We start from the raw sequence: 19,669 nt of genomic DNA on the forward strand, positions 1-19,669 counted from the left end.
GATCTTGGCTCACTACAACCTCTGCCTCCTGGGTTCAGGTGATTCTCATGCCTCAGCTTCCCGAGTAGCTGGGACTACAGGCACAAGCCACCATGGCTGGATAATTTTTACATTTTTTGCATGTTTTTGTAGAGATGGGGTATCACCATATTGCCCAGGCTGGTCTCAAACTACTAGTCTTAAGTGATCCACAGCCTCAGCCTCAGCCTCCCCAAATGCTGGAATTACAGGCGTGAGCCACCACGCCTGGCCTGTAACCTTTGTATTTCTTGAAAACAACTTCTTCATTCTCACTGTCCTAGTTGAGGACCCCATTTCTAATAGGTGCTTTCAGTCTGTTCTCATTGCCACCCTTCAGTCAGCCCTCTACGCTTCAATAGGAGTGATATTTCTTTCTTTCTTTTTTTTTTTAATACTTTAAGTTCTAGGGTACATGTGCACAACGTGCAGGTTTCTTACATATGTATGCATGTGCCATGTTGGTGTGCTGCACCCATTAACTTGTCATTTACATTAGGTATATCTCCTAATGCTATCGCTCCCCCCTCGCACCTCCCCAACCCCATGACAGGCCCCGATGTGTGATGTTCCCCACCCTGTGTCCAAGTGTTCTCATTTTTCAATTCCCACCTATGAGTGAGAACATGCAGTGTTTGGTTTTCTGTCCTTGTGAAAATTTGCTCAGAATGATGGTTTCCAGCTTCATCTTTGTCCCTACAAAGGACATGAACTCATCCTTTTTTATGGCTGCATAGTATTCCATGGTGTATGTGTGCCACATTTTCTTAATCTAGTCTATCATTGATGGACATTTGGGTTGGTTCCAAGTCTTTGCTATTGTGAATAGTGCCGCAGTCAACATACGTGTGCATGTGTCTTTATAGCAGCATGATTTATAATCCTTTGGGTATATACCCAGTAATGGGATGGCTGGGTCAAATGGTATTTCTAGTTCTAGATCTCTGAGGAATTGCCATACTGTCTTCCACAATGATTGAACTAGTTTACACTCCCAGCAACAGTGTAAAAGTGTTCCTGTTTCTCCACATCCTCTCCGGCACCTGTTGTTTCCGACTTTTTAATGATCGCCATTCTAACTGCTGTGAGATGGTATCTCATTGTGGTTTTGTTTTGCATTTCTTTGATGACCAGTGATAATGAGCATTTTTTCATGTGTCTGTTGGCTGCATGAATGTCTTCTTTTGAGAAGTGTCTGTTCATATTCTTTGCCCACTTTTTGATGGGGTTGTTTGATTTTTTCTTGGAAATTTGTTTAAGTTCTTTGTAGATTCTGGATATTAGCCCTTTGTCAGATGGGTAGACGGTGAAAATTTTCTCCCATTCTGTAGGTTGCCTGTTCACTCTGATGGTAGTTTCTTTTGCTGTGCAGTAGCTCTTTGGTTTAATTAGATCCCATTTGTCAATTTTGGGTTTTGTTGCCATTGCTTTTGGTGTTTTAGTCATGAAGTCCTTGCCCATGCCTATGTCCTGAATGGTATTGCCTAGGTTTTCTTCTAGGGTTTTTATGGTTTTAGGTCTAACATTTAAGTCTTTAATCCATCTTGAATTAATTTTTGTATAAGGTGTAAGGAAGGGATCCAGTTTCAGCTTTCTACATACGGCTAGCTAGTTTTCCCAGCACCATTTATTAAATAGGGCGTCCTTTCCCCATTTCTTGTTTTTGTCAGGTTTGTCAAAGATCAGATGATTGTAGATGTGTGGTACTATTTCTGAGGGCTCTGTTCTGTTCCAGTGGTCTATATCTCTGTTTTGGTACCAGTAGCATGCTGTTTTGGTTACTGTAACCTTGTAGTATAGTTTGAAGTTGGATAGGGTGATGCTTTCAGCTTTATTCTTTTGGCTTAGGGTTGTCTTGGCAATGTGGGCTCTTTTTTGGTTCCATGTTAACTTTAAAGTAGTTTTTTCCAATTCTGTGAAGAAAGTCATTGGTAGCTTGATGGGGTTGGCATTGAATCTGTAAATTACCTTGGGCAGTATGGCCATTTTCACAATATTGATTCTTCCCATCCATGAGCATGGAATGTTCTTCCATTTGTTTGTGTCCTCTTTTACTTGGTTGACCAGTGGTTTGTAGTTCTCCTTGAAGAGGTCCTTCACATCCCTTGTAAGTTGGATTCCTAGGTATTTTATTCTCTTTGTAGCAATTGTGAATGGGAGTTCACTCATGATTTGGCTCTCTCTTTGTCTGTTATTGGTGTATAAGAATGCTTGTGATTTTTGCACATTGATTTTGTATCCTGAGACTTTGCTGAAATTGCTTATCAGCTTGAGATTTTGGGCTGAGACAGTGGGGTTTTCTAAATAGACAATCATGTCATCTGCAAGCAGGGACAATTTGACTTCCTCTTTTCCTAATTGAATACCCTTTATTTCTTTCTCCTGCCCGATTGCCCTGGCCAAAACTTCCAACACTGTGTTGAATAGGAGTGGTGAGAGAGGGCATCCCTGTCTTGTGCCAGTTTTCAAAGGGAATGCTTCCAGTTTTTGCCCATTCAGTATGATATTGGCTGTGGGTTTGTCATAAATAGCTCTTATTATTTTGAGATACATTCCATCAATACCTAGTTTATTGAGAGTTTTTAGCATGAAGGGCTATTGAATTTTGTCAAAGGCCTTTTCTGCATGTATTGAGATAATCATGTGGTTTTTGTCTTTGGTTTTGTTTATATGCTGGATTACGTTTATTCATTTGCGTATGTTGAATCAGCCTTGCATCCCAGGGATGAAGCCCATTTGATTGTGGTGCATAAGCTTTTCGATGTGCTGCTGGATTTGGTTTGCCAGTATTTTATTGAGGATTTTCGCATCGACGTTCATCAGGGCTTTTGGCCTAAAATTCTCTTTTTTTTGTTGTGTCTCTGCCTGGCTTTGGTATCAGGATGATGCTGGCCTCATAAAATGAGTTAGGGAGGATTGCCTCTTTTTCTATTGATTGCAATAGTTTCAGAAGGAATGGTACCAGCTCCTCTTTGTACCTCTCGTAGAATTCAGCTGCGAATCCATTTGGTCCTGGACTTTTTTTGGTTGGTAGGCTATTAATTATTGCCTCAATTTCAGAGCTATTATTGGTGTATTCAGGGATTCAACTTCTTCCTGGTTTAGTCTTGGGAGGGTATATGTGTCCAGGAATTTATCCATTTCTTCTAGATTTTCTAGTTTATTTGCGTAGAGGTGTTTACAGTGTTCTCTGATGGTAGTTTGTATTTCTGTGGGGTTGGTGGTGATACCCCCTTTATCATTTTTTATTGCATGTATTTGATTCTTCTCTCTTTTCTTCATTAGTCTTGCTAGTAGTCTATCAATTTTGTTGATCTTTTCAAAAAATCAGCTCCTGGATTCATTGATTTTTTGAAGGGTTTTTTGTGTCTCTATCCAATAGGAGTGATATTTGTATAAAAATGAATGTGATCACGTCATCCTCTGCTTAAAATGTTTTAATTATTCTTACTATTTTCAGGGTAAAGATCTAAAACTCTTCTCAGTGTGGCTTCCTGCTTTTCTTTCCAGTTTTATCATTATTCATGTACAGCATGTTTCCATTGTCCCATCCAGCTTTATTGTATTCTATTCTGTTTTCTGAAAGTGCCATTCTGTCATACTCTTCCTTCCTATTGGTCATGTGAGCCTGTCTGCCTGGAATAGACCTTTCTACTATCTGGCTAATTTTTAATTGCCCTTTGAAATCCATTTCAAAGAAATGTATCCTTATGTTTTGAGTGTTTCCTATCACCTTTTACCACAGACCAAGTTTTATAGTTCATTGTGATATTCCAAGTTGAGTTGAACAGATATTTATTGGACATTTCTTATGATATGTATTAGGCTAAGCACTGGAGCTATAAAAGTAAGACATGACCCCTGTCTCTAACAAATTTAGAATCTGTTAAGGAGATTGAGGAAAAATAATCATTTATTTTCTTTGCTTTCTCTCTCAGTAGACTGAACATTCCTGGGGAGATAACCAAAATGAAATTTAAAGCAGATTACTACCAGGTTATAGAAATTTTTCTGAGAGCAAAGATTGGATCCAGATATACAAGTATGATAGTAAATAGTACAAGCATGAGAATTTTGACCTGGATGACCTGGCCCGGTCTCTCTTGCATGACTTCTAATTTTCCCTCATAGTGTAGTGAATATGGACACAGATGTAGAGCTTTTAAGCTGAGTTTTAAATTTCAGATCATAATTTATATTAGTTAAAAACACATCATTTAATATTAAATTTGATTTTTAATATCCAGTAATTGTTATAGAGAGGGTTAAGAGTTTTAATTTTCTGAAAATACTAAATCCACTCCTGGATTTTTAAAACTAAGCATAGCACTGTAGTAACTCCTACATAATTTTTCTGCTTACTCGTAATGAAAACATTTAAAAAGCTGAATTTGCATTTGCATATAATCAATGCCTAACATAACTTAAGAATTGCCTAACAAAAATCAAATAGCTGTCATGTTAATGAAAACGAAGGCAATCTAATGGTAAATAAGGTGCTTACGTGTAGATCACAGTTAGAAAGAAGTCAAAATTTGGATGAAAGACAGAAAAATCTACCAAAAATTTTATGCAAATGTAGTTTTAATAATAGCTCATGTAACTGGCATCCATTTTCCTGATTGTTGGACTAGTGGTTTTCCTGATAGCCTAGTTGGGTTTGTATTAAGCATTTTGTCTTCTGTCCCTGTTTGCATTATGACCCAAGATGTTTGAGAAAAGATTGGCTGGTATTAGGAATATTATCTGAAAACCTGGCTTTTGCTTAGTTGGCATTGTGCTCTAACCAACTTGTTTACTAAAGTGATGCCCAACTCAAGGAGGTAGTAGGTTTATTACTGTAAATATTATTGCTCTTGAGTGAAAAAAAAAGGCTAATTAGATTTAATGTGTGGGTTTACACATATGTAAACAACCTGCCTATGTATGCCTGAGAAATAGCTTGATGAAAAGCCAGAGTTATCTGGTAAAATATTTTTATTTTCTAAAATATGTTGAAAGATTTTTAAAATAGAATCAAGTTAATACTGGTAATTAATGTAAGTATACATTAACTCATGTGAAACTCAGAACTGTCAATCCTATGAATAAAGCTTCCAAGTGAATCTGAGGGTCAAAGAGAGAAAATGACTGGTCTTAAGTCATAAAACTAGAGGATTAAAAGTTCAGTTTTCTTATCTCCCTGTTTACTGGGATCTTTTTGCTGTACAGTATGACTCTCAAAAGTTTTTGAGTGGTAACACATACAACCGTTTTCTCTAAATGAATCCTTGTAATTCTTGTAGAGTTAACCCCAATTCTTTTTTTTTTTTGAGATGGAGTCTCGCTCTGTCACCCAGGCTGGAGTGCAGTGGTGTGATCTCAGCTCACTGCGGCCTCTGCCTCCCAGGTTCAAGCGATTCTCCTGCCTCAGCCTTCTGAGTAGCTGGGGTTACAGACACCTACCACCACACCTGGCTAGTTTTTGTATTTTTCTTAGTAGAGACGGGGTTTTGCCATGTTGGCCAGGTCTCGAACTCCCGACCTCAGGTGATCTGCCTTCCTTGGCCTCCCAAAGTGCTGGGATTACAGGCGTGAGCCACTGCACCCGGCCCAATTCTTTTTTTTTTTTTTAATGGGACCAGTTATAAAGACTGATAACCCATGTAATCCTTGTCTCAATGTAGTTTTGTCCTGTAGCTGCCTCAGCTGCTAATTGAAGTTTCTTATTCGTTGGGCATGTTCTCCATCTCAAAAACTCTTAAAGATGAATTATCCCCCAGAATACTGCTTGTATTTCAAGTGAGGTACAAACAAGGCTGCTATATGCCAAATCAGTTGATCATTCATCAATTTCTTTAGCAGTTATTCTTTAGCAGTAAGTTATTTCAATCCTATGTTAATTGTTGAGCATAAAGTAGTACAGTGTTGAGACAACTACTAAAAGATGATTAAAACACCTTTTATGTTTGAAGCAAGCAACGTGTTCTCTACCAAACTAGTACCCCAAACTTTTTACTTTCCTACTTTGCTAAACTTTCCAGTACTGTATATCATTTTTCTTAGCTTTAAAATTGAATAGTATGTTTCACATTTTTGGAAAGGGACTTTTTGGGGGAGGGGGGAATCTTGATTTCCTCACCATTATCTGTAAAGTGAAAGTACTTAATCTACTTAGCAAAATAATATTACATACTTATTATTTTCTATGTTGTATGGTGATTAGAAGTGGGCTGTGTAAAAACCTGCTGTTATATTGTAATTCTTACACTTTTTTTCCCCCCATCTTTCCCCTTAGATTTCCTTCATGGATACTTTTTCATAGCATTATTATGTGATGTGAGAAGTTTTTTTTTTTTTGAAGTAACATGGATTTTATACTACAGAATCAAGAGAATTGGCTTATAGGAAAAATTGATTTATAAAAAGTGGTACAGGTTTTCATAGATAACCATGACAACATCCCATATGAATGGGCATGTTACAGAGGAATCAGACAGCGAAGTAAAAAATGTTGATCTTGCATCACCAGAGGAACATCAGAAGCACCGAGAGATGGCTGTTGACTGCCCTGGAGATTTGGGCACCAGGATGATGCCAATACGTCGAAGTGCACAGTTGGAGCGTATTCGGCAACAACAGGAGGACATGAGGCGTAGGAGAGAGGAAGAAGGGAAAAAGCAAGAACTTGACCTTAATTCTTCCATGAGACTTAAGAAACTAGCCCAAATTCCTCCAAAGACCGGAATAGATAACCCTATGTTTGATACAGAGGAAGGAATTGTCTTAGAAAGTCCTCATTATGCTGTGAAAATATTAGGTAAGTAAAAATAGAGGTATAACAGAAAACATTTTGCTTTAATTTATCTGTGCCTTATAATGTATATGGGAAGGAAGAGGGTTTAAGAGAATGTAAGTAATGACAGTTTGAATTCCAGACCAAGATCCTTTGTTTTCTTGGAAACGCCGTATAACTATTGTTTACTGTTACCAACATAGAGCTAAAAGCATGTGGCTTAAATGTTAAGTCACTATAACATGTTTTTTTAGATATTAAAGAGTTCTGCATGGGCCCTAACATTTAAAGCCTTGAAATTTACCTTTTATATCAAACCACAAACTTTATGCAAAATACTAAAAAAGAATTTTCAGATTTTGAATTTCTGATTTCCTTAAAGTTTTGTAAAATAGTAATAAATTTGTAACTACCGTTTAAATTCTTTGATTTTTTTAAATTAATGATTGTCAATAAAAAGAACTGGTATTGTTCATATGGTATCATAAACATAAAATAATGGTATTTTCTATATCCCCAAATTCTGTTCTGTGGGGGGAAAAAAAAAGTCCTATGAGATATAAGTAGATACAACCGAACCAAAAGAATTCTGTGACCAAATGGATTTTGAGAACTCTGGGCTAAATAAGTTAAATAGCTTCTTATCACGGGACTTCTCATAGCTGTTAGAATGTTACTAGGCATTGTGAATCTACAAGAGAGATTGATATCAAATGCATGTTTCCAAACTTAGAATATTTAATCATTGAATTTACTGCCTGCCCTTCTTGCACGTGCACATACACCCAAGTGCTCACTGAACTAGTGTTAGGAGAGCATTTTATTTTTTGGTGGTTTGCTATTTTTTAGGTGTGAAAAAAGATATATTTCTACTTTTTTGTAGAAGGAGAAAGTTTTTATTGTCATTGTCATCATTTTGCCATTCATTTAAGGGTCTGTTGAGCCTGTACTAAGTGTTTTAGCAAACATTGTTTCATGTAATAAAATAATCCTGTTAACAGTACTCTGTAATCTCCATTTTGGAGATAAAGAAATTGAACCTTAGTTAAACAACTTTTTAAAGACACCAATGGTAGAGCCAAGTTTGAATTTGCCAGATCGGGTGTTGATGTACTACACAAAATGGTTTGAATGGAAACCGGTATCCAGCCTGCGTTTCACTCACCAGGCCAGAGCTGTGGCTACCCAGAATAGAGCACCTTTTTCTAATTTGGCCAAAGGTACCATGTATATGCCAGATTTGTTCCTCATTAAGTCTCTTTATTCCAACTCTGGAGCAATTTCTTTCTTTCTTTCTTTCCTTTCTTTTCTTTCTTTCTTTTCTTTTTTTTGAGGTGGAGTCTTGCTCTGTTGCCCAGGCTGGAGTGCAGTGGTGCAATCTCGGCTCACAGCAATCTCCACCTTCCCAGGTTCAAGTGATTCTCCTGCCTTAGCCTCCCGAGTGGCTGGGATTACAGGCATGTGCCACCACACCCGGCTAATTTTTGTATTTTTAGTAGAGACCAGGTTTCACCATGTTGGTCAGGCTGGTCTTCAACTCCTGACCTCATGATCTGCCCTCCTTGACCTTCCAAAGTGCTGGGATTACAGGTGTGAGCCACCGTGCCCGTCTCAAGTCTGGAGCAGTTTCTACTACATCACGTCATCTTCTTTTCTTTGTTATAAATTTTTATTCAGGATCCACATTTCATATGTACATGCTTCTCTGTGTTTTAAGAAATCATAGATATGTGTTCAGTCATAGTGAAGTCTGCTAAATTCCTGCCTTCAGACATTTTAATTACAGTGAAAGCTAAAAGATTACATTTTTTTAATACCTTTATGTGAAAGAATTTTATGCTCTTTTTTCCTGAGGGTTTTATTAGAGTAAAAATACTTCATTCCTGATTGCTTCTTAGTAGCCTTCATTTCCCACCACTCTATTATTATTTATTTATTAAAATATTCTGAAAATATTTTATTGGAGGAAGTTTGTTATATCCAGTGCAAACCTGGATTGATTCTTCTGTTTTTCTGTTTACATTCCCTTAAGATTAACGTATTTGTCCATTTGGTTTACTTAGAATCAGGTGTAAGTATCCATCTGATAGGTAATATTCATGTAATCACAGTAAAGAAAGAAATATAGCTTCAGCCGGATTCACTTAGTAAGAGAACAGTTGTGAGTTTATGGTTTTGTTTGTTTTGCCTAAGCACACAAAATTGGACATCATTTCTCTTAATTTTTTTTTTTTTTGCTTTTTCCTGTTTCTGTTTGAATGTTCTATTGCTGACTTTTTTACAAATTCAGATTAAAGGATACCTCTATTCCAATGTGTAATCTGCTGTGGTTTTTAAAAGTACCTATGTGTGGTCCTTGAATTTAAGGCAGTTTTATGTATTTTATTTTAAAGTAATTTGAGATGTCATAACAGGTATTTGTAATTCATTTCTTGGATAGGAGAAGATGTATTTTGAGAAATAAATGATATATTTTATGTTGATATAGTCAACACAGATATCTGTTATGTAAGAATCATGAGAAATTAGCATAAGGTATAGTTTGCTATTGTCAGTCATAGCCTCAGGTTTTTAAGTTTTTGTTTAAAGTGAAGTGTAATAGCTTTTTGCCAAACTTTTTTTTCTTGTTCATAATCTGCTAACACATCAAACTGTAAGAGAAGTACTCCCTGAACATTGTGTGTGTCTCCTGGCTAGTATTTGATTAATACCCATATGACAGGAGACAACTTCTGAGCCTTTTTCACATCTAGAAACAGCAACCTTATTTTAAATGAGGGAAGAATGGGCAACTGATTTATTTCTCTGAGAGGAAGCCTTCAGTTTCTAAACAATACATCATCATTTATCTGTGAGTAGACAAAGTATTCTTTTAAGAATCAAAAATATGATTGGCAAGATTAAGTAATTGGGTGGTTTTTAATGAAAAGCATTTGTAAATTTGACAATGTATGATAATAAAAGTACAGGGATGGAATTGATAGAAAATACTCAAAGGATGAACTGAATTTTCTTGTTTAAAAGCAGTTAGAATTTTTTTGAAAGATAAGAAATAGTGATATGGGAACTAGATTTCAAATGAATAATTAGTATTATAAATGGTAAAAAATTTGATATTACGGAGGCTTTCCTTAAAATTGGCATTAGTTTTTAAAGCTTGCTTTGTTACAAATATTATTGTCTTTGTTCTCTTTCATAATCAGAGCAAACTACCTTGTGAGAGAAATCCTCGGAAAAGAAAATAATGCAGGTTAGAGTGGGTTAAGCCAGAGTAGGGTAATTTTCATATATTTCTATATTATAGATTTCACTGTTTTTGTGTTCTCAGTTAAGTAATTTTGGGCCAGGGATGTGGACAAGGAAATATATAGATAGAATACTTGAATAAACTAGGGATGACTGCCATCTATCATATATGTGACTATAAAATTGTTGTCTTTGAAGCAGTGTCAGGAAAGGGAACATACACACCCATATATATCTGTGGTGAGCTGTTTAGTGGTTAATAAAAAGACTCCTGGAATTTGTGATTAGGGGCTTTCTAATCTATGAGATACTATTAGTGTGAAGAAGGAAAAACACACCACGGGGAAGAAAACTGGGATGAATAAAGCTAAAGAACAAAATATTTTCATAGAATTAATAGCATGTTTCAGTCTTAATTAGTGTCTGCATATTTTTTGTCAGATGTCTCTGGATATTCAAACTATTAAGTCAAAAGATTATTGACATTTTAAAGTAAAATAGCTCTTTCAGATTTCATTCTGGCATTTAACTGACTTTTGATTGATCATGGGGCATACTGGAATTTTGTGTGATTGTAAACTTTTTTAAAGGTTGGCTTTAAGATAAAGTTTATTTCAAGCCAACAGACAAAATCCCAGTGCCAGTAAATCTTGAGTTTTAGTTCAGCCTGCTTCTGAGAAGTTGATTATTTTTACTATCAAATTTTTGTTTAGCTATTGTTACAGATATTTCCAAATAAATGTTATTAGCCATTCCTTCAGGGAATTTTTTTTACCTTCCTGGAATTGAAATAATTAAATCTGTTGTCACTAGATTTAATGTTTGAAGTGTTGGGATCATTTGAGGATTCTGTGATTTAGTCAAGTTGCTAAAATTAGACCTAAAGATGTAAAAATTCATTAGAGTATATGTATAGTAATGTAAATTTTGTTTATTAAATACACATAATTCTATAGAAAAGTAACTGCTACATCATTCAGTCTTTGACACAATACGTTGAAACTTCATTCCACTTATTAAGCAGTAGTAGGTTTTAAAACTTATTTCTGCCTGCGAAGATTTGCTTCGTTGTCTTACGGCACATTCAGAAATGTATGCGGTAGCTGCATATTGGAAAGTGTAGGGATATTAGAGTCAAAACTGAGTTTAAATACTTTTTAATGTCACTAAATTGCGCTATTGACTTTGGGCATGTTACTTAAATTTTCTGAGCCTCGGTTTCAGGATTTTCTTGAGGACCAAATGAAAAATGCATTTGAATAAATGGCACACTACAGGTTTGAATGAAATTTAATTTTTGTTAGAACCAGAAGCTACAGAGAGATCACCTAACTCTGTAGTCCATAAAATTTGTGGATCTTAACCACTAATTTCTTATTTCATTTTAAAAATAACTTTATTAAGGTATAATTCACATACCATAAAATTTTGTCTTTTAAACTGTAGAATTCATTAGTTTTTAGTATACTCACAAGGTTGTGCAGGCAGGCGTGGTGGTTCACGCCCGTATTAGTAGCACCTTTGGAGGCCAAGGCAGGAGGATCTCTTGAGCCCAGGAGTTTGAGACCAGCTTGGGCAACATAGACCCTATCTCTTAAAAAAAAAAACAAAAAAAAAACAGCTGGGCATGGTGGCATGCTTCTGTAGTCCCAGCATACTAGGGAGGCTGAGGCAGGAGGATTTTTTGAGCTTTGAGCCCAGGAGATCGAGGCTGCAGTGCTAAAAAAAAAAAAAAGAAAAAAAAAAAAACAAAAAAAACAAGGTTGTGCAACCATCACTACTATATAATTCCAAAATATGTACCCATTAATGGTCACTCCCTATTCTGTCCACCACCTGGCCCTTGACAACCACGAATATACTTTCTTTTTGGATTTGCTTATTCTAGACATTTTATATGAATGAAATTACATAACATAGGCTCTTTTGTGACTGGCCTCTTTTCACTTACCATTATGTTTTCAGGGTTCATCCATATTGTAGCATGAATCAGTACTTCATTTCTTTTTTATGGATGAATTAATATTCCACTGTACAAATATACCACATCTTGTTTTTCCATTCGTCTAGGTTAAAAATTTTTTTTTTTTATTTTTATTTTTTTGTAGAGATGGGGTCTCACTGTGTTGCCCAGGCTGGTCTTGACTTCCCGGCCTCAAGTGATCCTCCCACCGTGGCCTTCCAAAGTGTTAGGATTAGAGGCATGAGCCACCACAATTTTAATTCCACAGGTAGATGTACTGGAAACTGATGTAATTTCCTCCTACTTAGTAATATTAAGTTCCCCATCTGAGTATCATATTTGACCCTACAGTTTAGAGGAAAAGAAATCTTAAAAGTTTCAGAAAAAAGTCATGAAGTTGGTTGGACTTGAAATTTCTGAGGACAGGTTAAAAGAGTTGGAATTATTTACACAATGAAATGGAGAAGCTTAATGCTGGGTATAGGTCCCTAGAAGCTATCTGTTTTCATATGGGGTAAATGAGAGTAATATATAAAAATAAATGATGCCAATCCAGATGGAGATTCCTTAGGTAAATTTTTTTTTTTTTTTTTTTTTTGAGACAGAGTCTCGCTCTGTCGCCCAGGCTGGAGTGCAGTGGCGCGATCTCGGCTCACTGCAAGCTCCACCTCCCGGGTTCACACCATTCTCCTGCCTCAGCCTCCCGAGTAGCTGAGACTACAGGCGCCCGCCACCACCCCTGGCTAATTTTTTTGTATGTTTTTAGTAGAGATGGGGTTTCACCGTGTTAGCCAGGATGGTCTCGATCTCCTGATCTCCTGATCCAGCTGCCTCGGTCTCCCAAAGTGCTGGGATTACAGGTGTGAGCCACCGCGCCTGAACCCCTTAGGTAATTTTAATGTTTACCCTTATAACCAAAAAATCTTCCACATGGTTACCCAGAGTTCTAGGCATTGGAAAGTAGGATTTTCTGATAAAGTAACTCTTGGTGATTGCTTTCTGTTGCCTGTTTCAGAGTCCATTCTTTTACGTTTTAGACTGACAGGAGAGGGCAAGGAGGGAGGACAGAGTTTACGAGGGTGGATTTGTGGACCCATGTGTATGTTTGTATTCATCTGATTAGTTGTATCCTAAAGCCAAATGTAAGTGAATTTTCTTACTTTAGAGTAATATATTCTCTCTTTTAAATAATCGAGTTAAATGTTGCGTGAAATATTAGAGAAGATGGGAGCTTAATTTCTACTGAAAAATCAGGTAAGAGGAAATAGCTCCACCTACAGGGCAAATAATTTAAACTAGATATAAAGAAATTCCTTGTAGGAAATTTGTTACAGACTTGAATTTACTACCAAAGCTAGATTTGCTATGCCTGCCTCTACCTTCTCCTGGGCAGAGTGCCTCCATCCCGCCTTAGTACTTACTTTTTTGTCCACTCCCAACCTAGCACATATATCAGTCTTTCTCACTAGCCCTGTGGTTCTTCATTTCTCTCTTTCTCTGTCCATATGGTTCCTTCTTGTGTCTGTTGTCTGTCTGTATGGGATTGGGGAAGGGAATTTCTTCTCTGTCCTCTGTCTTCTCTTTGTTGTCTCTGTGTCTTCATCTTTTATTATGGAAGAGTGTATTTGACAGGACTGATTTAGTTACATCTGAATGGATTTTTTAAATTCCCTGCAGAATTATATAGAATGTTGAAAAACTTAGGTGGATTTTTGTTTAAGTAACAGATATATCCATCAAAGAATGGAACATTTCTTTGAGTGTGTGGAAAATTAACTGTTCTTAGCCGGGCGTGGTGGCTCATGCCTATAATCCTAGCACTTTGGGAGGCCGAGGTGGGTGGATCGCTTGAGCTCAGGAGTTGCAGATCAGCCTGGGCAACCTGGTGAAACTCCATCTCTACCAAAAAAAAAAAAACAAAAATAGCCAGGTGTGGTGGAATGCGACTGTGGTCTTAGCTACTTGGGAGGCTAGGTGGGAGGATCGCTGGAACCTGAGAAGTTGAGGCTGCAGTGAGCTCTGATTGCGCCACTGCACTCCAGCCTGGTGACAGAGTGAGACCTGGTCTCAAAAAAAAAAAAAAAAGAAAAAAACTGTTCTTGAATAATACGTATTTGTGAAGTGCTTTTAAAAATGTACCCTTTATGGCTGCGCGTGGTGGCTTATGCCTGTAATCTCAGCACTTTGGGAGGCCAAGGTGGGTGGATCACTTGAGTCCAGGAGTTCAAGACCAGCTTGGGTGACAGTGAAATCTTGTCTCTACAAAAAATACAAAAAAATTAGTTGGGTGTGGTGTTATGCACCTGTAGTCCCAGCTACTGGGGAGGCTGAGGTGGGAAGGATCACTTGAGCCTGGGAGCTCAGGACTGCAGTGAGCCATGTTCACACCACCGAACTCTAGCCAGGGTGACAGAGCGAAACCCTATCTCAAAAACAAAAACAAAAACAAAAAAAAAGACACTGGAGATTCTGGTTATGATTAAATTAGAACTGTGGCAAAATAGGTCTTTTACATTTCCTTAGTTTTTTTTTTCATAAATATATTGGATTAAAAGCCATTGTTCTGATATAAGAAAAAAGGATGAAATTATATTAAGTATGTTCTAGTTAAGACTACAGGGATATCAGTTAAATTCTACTTATTAAAAAGCACTCTAGTAGTAAAATGGGCAAAAGATAAAATGGATGAAAGAAGAAATTCAAATGGCTATAACTTGTAAAAATATGTTCTATCATACCAGATCCCAAAAATTAAAAGATTGATAATTCTTAAATTGATTTGTGTTTGTGAGAACAGACATTCATGTGCAATGCTGGTAGGGGTATGAATTGGTACAAATCCAGAAGGCAGCTTTGGCAGTATGTGTCAAAGTGTTAAATGCTTTTGTTATCTGATTAATAATTTTATCCTAGAAATTTATTCTAAGGAATTGGAAAATAGGTTGCAAAACAACATTTACAGTGTCATCTATACGGTTAGACCAGCATTTTAAAAGTTTGAAAGGCTACATGGCGTAGCAAAATAATACCAGTAGTTAACAGCCGAAAAGTAGAAGTACAGGTAATTTTCAAAATAATGTCAGTATTTTAGTGTCCTTTTGAGTGGCTTTGGTACATAGGAGAGATTATACAGAAACTCCTTGGCCTTAAAAAGTTTAAATTCCCCTGAGGTTGAAGAGACCCAGTAGGGATACAATTACCTTCTGGGCTGTCTATGGCTGCTTGTTGATTTCAGTCAGTGGTGAAATCTGAGGCCTTCAGTCTTTCACAATACACTGACAGCCAGGCTGGGGTCTCCCTTTTTTTTTCCTTCGAGACAGAGTCTCACTCTGTCGCCCAGGCTGGAGTGCAGTGGTGCGATCTCCGCTCACTGCAACTTCCGCCTCCGAGGTTCAAGCGATTCTCCTGCCTCAGCCTCCCAAGTAGCTGGCACTTTAGACATGTGCCACCACACCCAGCTAATTTTTTTGTATTTTCAGTAGAGACGGGATTTTACCATGTTGGCCAGACTGGTCTTGAACTCCTGATCTCAGGTGATCTGCCCTCCTGAGCCTCCCAAAGTGCTGGGATTACAGGCATGACCCACCGCACCCGGCCATGAGACCCTTTTAACAATTACTAAAGACCTTGCAAGGCATGGCTCACACCTGTAATCCTAGCACTTTGGGAGGACGAGGCAGGAAGATTTCTTGACGCCAGGAGTTATAGACTCCATCTTTACGAAGAAAATTGTTTTAATTAAACAGTAATTTAATTGTCTACTCAGAGAAGTCTAGTCCCCATAAGATTGTAGCTTATGCAAAGCTTAACTGCTTTGTTGCTTTTATAATTTTTCTTATAAGATATTTAAGTGTTATCCTATTTTGCTTTTAAGACACTTTAAGGCTGTTGAATTCTTTAATCTCTTAGGGAATTCTTTGGTAACCTCATTGTATGTGATGGAATCTGACATTTTATATTCTTCCTATCTATTCTTAATATTAGCTTATGGTTAGATTCTGGCTATCCCTCAGCTCTTATCTAGCTCTGGGCCACAGCTTCTTAGGTCATTCTAATGACGGTTTTGACTTTTAAATTTTTTCCCAAATTTTTCTTCATTATAAACTACTGATGAACACACATATATGTATGTTTAGAGAATAATGACAAGGAAAAAAGTTTTATTTTCTTTATTTCCTGTTTTTTTTTTTTTTTTTTTGAGACAGGGTCTCACTCTGTCATCCAGGCTAGAGTGCAGTGGCGTGATACTGGGTCACTGCAACCTCCGCCACCCAGGTTCAAGTGATTCTCCTGCCTCAGCCTCCCAAGTAGCTGGGACTACAGGAGCACACCGCCATAACTGGTTAATTTTTGTATTTTTTTTGTAGAGATGGAGTTTCGCCATGTTGGCCAGGCTGGTCTCAAACTCCTGACTTCGTGTGATCCACCTGCCTCAGCCTCCCAAAGTGCTGGGATTACAGGCATGAGCCACCATCGCACGTGGCTGGCTTTTAAGTCTTATAAGTCTTTATAAAAAAGACTTTTCCCTGTCATTATTCTCTGAACAATACAATATAACAGCTATTTACATTGTATTAAGTATTATAAGTAATCTAGAGCTGATTTTAGGTAACTGGAGGATGTGTATACCTTATATGCAAATACTCCACCATTTTATATAAGGGACTTGAGCATCTGCAAATTTTTCTGTCTGTGGGAGGTCTTGGAACCAATCTCCCACTGATACTGAGGGACAACTATATATATAAAATAAGGAAGACTAAATATATATATGTTTGAAAGGAAGACTAAAGTTGTTTTGATTTGGGGCGGGAAAGATAGCGAACCTCAAGAATCAACCAAAGAACTGTTAAAATCTATTTAAAAATTTAACTGCTGTTCAAATTGTGGGATACAAGATAAATAAGAGTCAGTGGTGTTTCTGCAGACCTTAAAAGAAGAGAGCTGACAAAAAGGCACATTGGGAAGATTTTTTTCCATGTCTTTTTTTTTTTTTTTTTTTTTTTTGAGACGGAGTCTCTCTCTGTCGCCCAAGCTGGAGTGCAGTGGCACTATCTCGGCTCACTGCAGGCTCTGCCTCCTGGGTTCACGCCATTCTCCTGCCTCAGCCTCTCGAGTAGCTGGGACTACAGGCACCCACCACCACGCCCGGCTAATTTTTAAAATATTTTTAGTAGAGACGGGGTTTCACCGTGTTCGCCAGGATGGTCTCGATCTCCTGACCTCATGATCCACCCGCCTTGGTCTCCCAAAGTGCTGGGATTACAGGCGTGAGCCACCGTGCCCGGCCTCCCTGTCTTTTTTTATACTGTCTTTGACTGTATAAGTCCTCGTATGTGCTCTAAGTTTTTCCTAGACTCATTTACAGGTTTAATTTTAGTCAAAATCTCAATAGGACTTTTCTTTTTGGAAGACTAGGAAAGAGGGAATGGGAGGTAACGAAAAAAGTGACATAACTAATTTACAATAGTCGAGAAACTTTTAAAGAAAGATCAGGTACTTGTCATATTAATATAAACAAACATTATAATGCTACTCTAATAAAACAGTATAGTTCTGATAGACCAGTGAAATAAAGACAGACTCTGATATGTGTAAGAATTTGGTGGCATTGTAAATCAGTGGAAAAGGAATTATTATTTGATGAGGTCTCACTCAGTTGCCCAGGCTAGAGTGCAGTAGCGTGATCATGGCCCCAGTGGATTCTCCCACCTCAGCCTAATGAGTAGCTGGGACTAAGGCACATGCCACAATGCCTGGCTAATATTTTGTATTTTTAAAAATTATTGTTATTTTAAAAAGAGACAGGATCTCACCATGTTGCCCAGGCTGGTCTCAAACTGCTGAGCTCAAGCAATCTGTCCACCTCAGCCTCCCAAAGTGCTGGGAACACAGGCGTGAGCCACTGTGCCTAGACATTTCTTATATTTTTTTAGTAGAGACAGGGCTTCACCATGTTGCCCAGGCTGGTCTCCACCTCCTGGACTCAAGCAATCCACCTGCTTCAGCTTCCCAAAGTGCTGGGGTTACAGACCTGAGCCACTGCGCCTGGCCAGGAATGATTATTTAATAAGTGGTACTAGAATCATTGGTTATTTGGAAGAAAAATAAAGTTAAATTTTTTCAGATCTATGCTGAAATAAATTCTAGATGAATTAAAATTAAATAGAAGTTAAATAAAGTAGAAATTATAAAAAGCTAGAAGAAATCTAGGTAAATATTTTTTAATGACCTACAAGAAGAAGTTTATAAGCATAGAAACAGTGAAAGAAATCACACAGGAAAAGCAGGGGGGTCGGAGTTGACAAATTCTATAATAAGAGCAACCATAAATATAATTAAGAGGTAAATGGAAATATTGGAAAACGATTCCCAACAATATGACAGAGTATATGTGCGTGTGCATGTACACTGTCACAGCCTATTTGGCAGCAGGGAAGAGACTACCAGTGCTTTTTTTTTTTTTGAGATGGAGTCTTGCTCTGTTGCCCAGGCTAGAATGCAATGGTGTGATCTCGGCTCACTGCAGCCTCTGCCTCCTGGGTTCAAGTGATTCTCCTGTCTCGCCTCCCGAGTAGCTGGGATTACAGGCGCCCGCCACTGTGCCCGGTTCTCCTGCCTCGCCTCTGAAGTAGCTAGGATTACAGGTGCCCACCACTGTTCCTGGCTAATTTTTGTATTTTTAATAGAGACGGGGTTTCACCATCTTGGCCAGGCTGGTCTCGAACTCCTGACCTCATGATCTACCTGTCTGGGCCTCCCAGAGTGCTGGGATTACAGGCGTGAGCCACTGCGCCAAGCCTACCAGTGCTTCTTAACCATTTTAGAATAACGTTTTCCAGAAAAATGCTTGTGCTATTTATGCACACTAACAGGCAGACACAATGCACATACATATGCCCACAACTTTCAGTACAACTTAGGAGACTCACATATTCATTAGAGTTTTATAGACCACAAAAGAAGTGCCTGGTAATTGTGAATAAACCTCAACTTCCTTACTAGTCAAATAAATGGAAGATTTTTAAAAATAATAATATCAAATATTGCTGAAAATATTGCTAATGGAATGCAAATTAGTAAAGCCTCCCTAGAAAAGCTGTTTGACTTTTTAAAAAATGTCAGAATCTTATCTAAAAGTTCTATTTCTGGGACTTACCTTATGAAGACATCAGAATCTCAGACAAATTTATATGTGGCACTGATTATTATGTAATGAAATGCTTGTTTTTATGGTAGCAAAAAATTGGAAGCAATCTAAATGTTCAACTTTAGTTTAATGGTTACTATAAATTATGGTTTAGCCATGTAATAGAATATAATGGAATCATTAAATATTTAAAAAGACTAGTGATATAGGAAAACATTTACAATGTACTGTTAAAAAGGAAATAGGATGTTAAGAAAAAATATTTCTAGGTGATGGGATTATTGGTGGTTTTAAATTTCTTTATTTTTGCATTCCTCCCCTCACTTGTTTTTATATTGAATGTGTATTAGTTTTATAATTAAAACACCTTTGTAAAAATGCAAGTTATTCTGTTGGGTAATTTTTAAAAGAGTTTTACTTAAAACCTATGAAATGACCATGATTGACAATAATATATGCAGATTTTGGTATTTTTCTGAAAACTTAAATTGTTACTTGTTCAAAGAAATGTTCTCTG

At 37.3% G+C, this 19,669-nt stretch overlaps 1 protein-coding gene across 6 annotated transcripts in view; it reads left to right on the plus strand.

The window, feature by feature from the left end:
• The window catches only part of PALS1 (protein associated with LIN7 1, MAGUK p55 family member), a 109,045-nt gene that overhangs the window by 46,034 nt on the left and 43,342 nt on the right, over positions 1-19,669 (plus strand). For 4 of the 6 annotated variants that reach the window (XM_057299728.2, XM_057299730.2, XM_034937143.4 and 1 more), the window contains one exon: positions 6,296-6,817. In XM_057299728.2, coding sequence (XP_057155711.1) covers positions 6,451-6,817 — 367 coding nt within the window. In that variant the 5' untranslated portion in view covers positions 6,296-6,450. The remainder of the gene's footprint in view (positions 1-6,295; positions 6,818-19,669) is intronic. The other 2 variants (XM_003824065.6, XM_055097710.2) reach the window with 1 other exon arrangement.

This window comes from Pan paniscus, chromosome 15 (genome assembly GCF_029289425.2).
Source record: "Pan paniscus chromosome 15, NHGRI_mPanPan1-v2.0_pri, whole genome shotgun sequence".
NCBI lineage: Eukaryota > Metazoa > Chordata > Mammalia > Primates > Hominidae > Pan > Pan paniscus.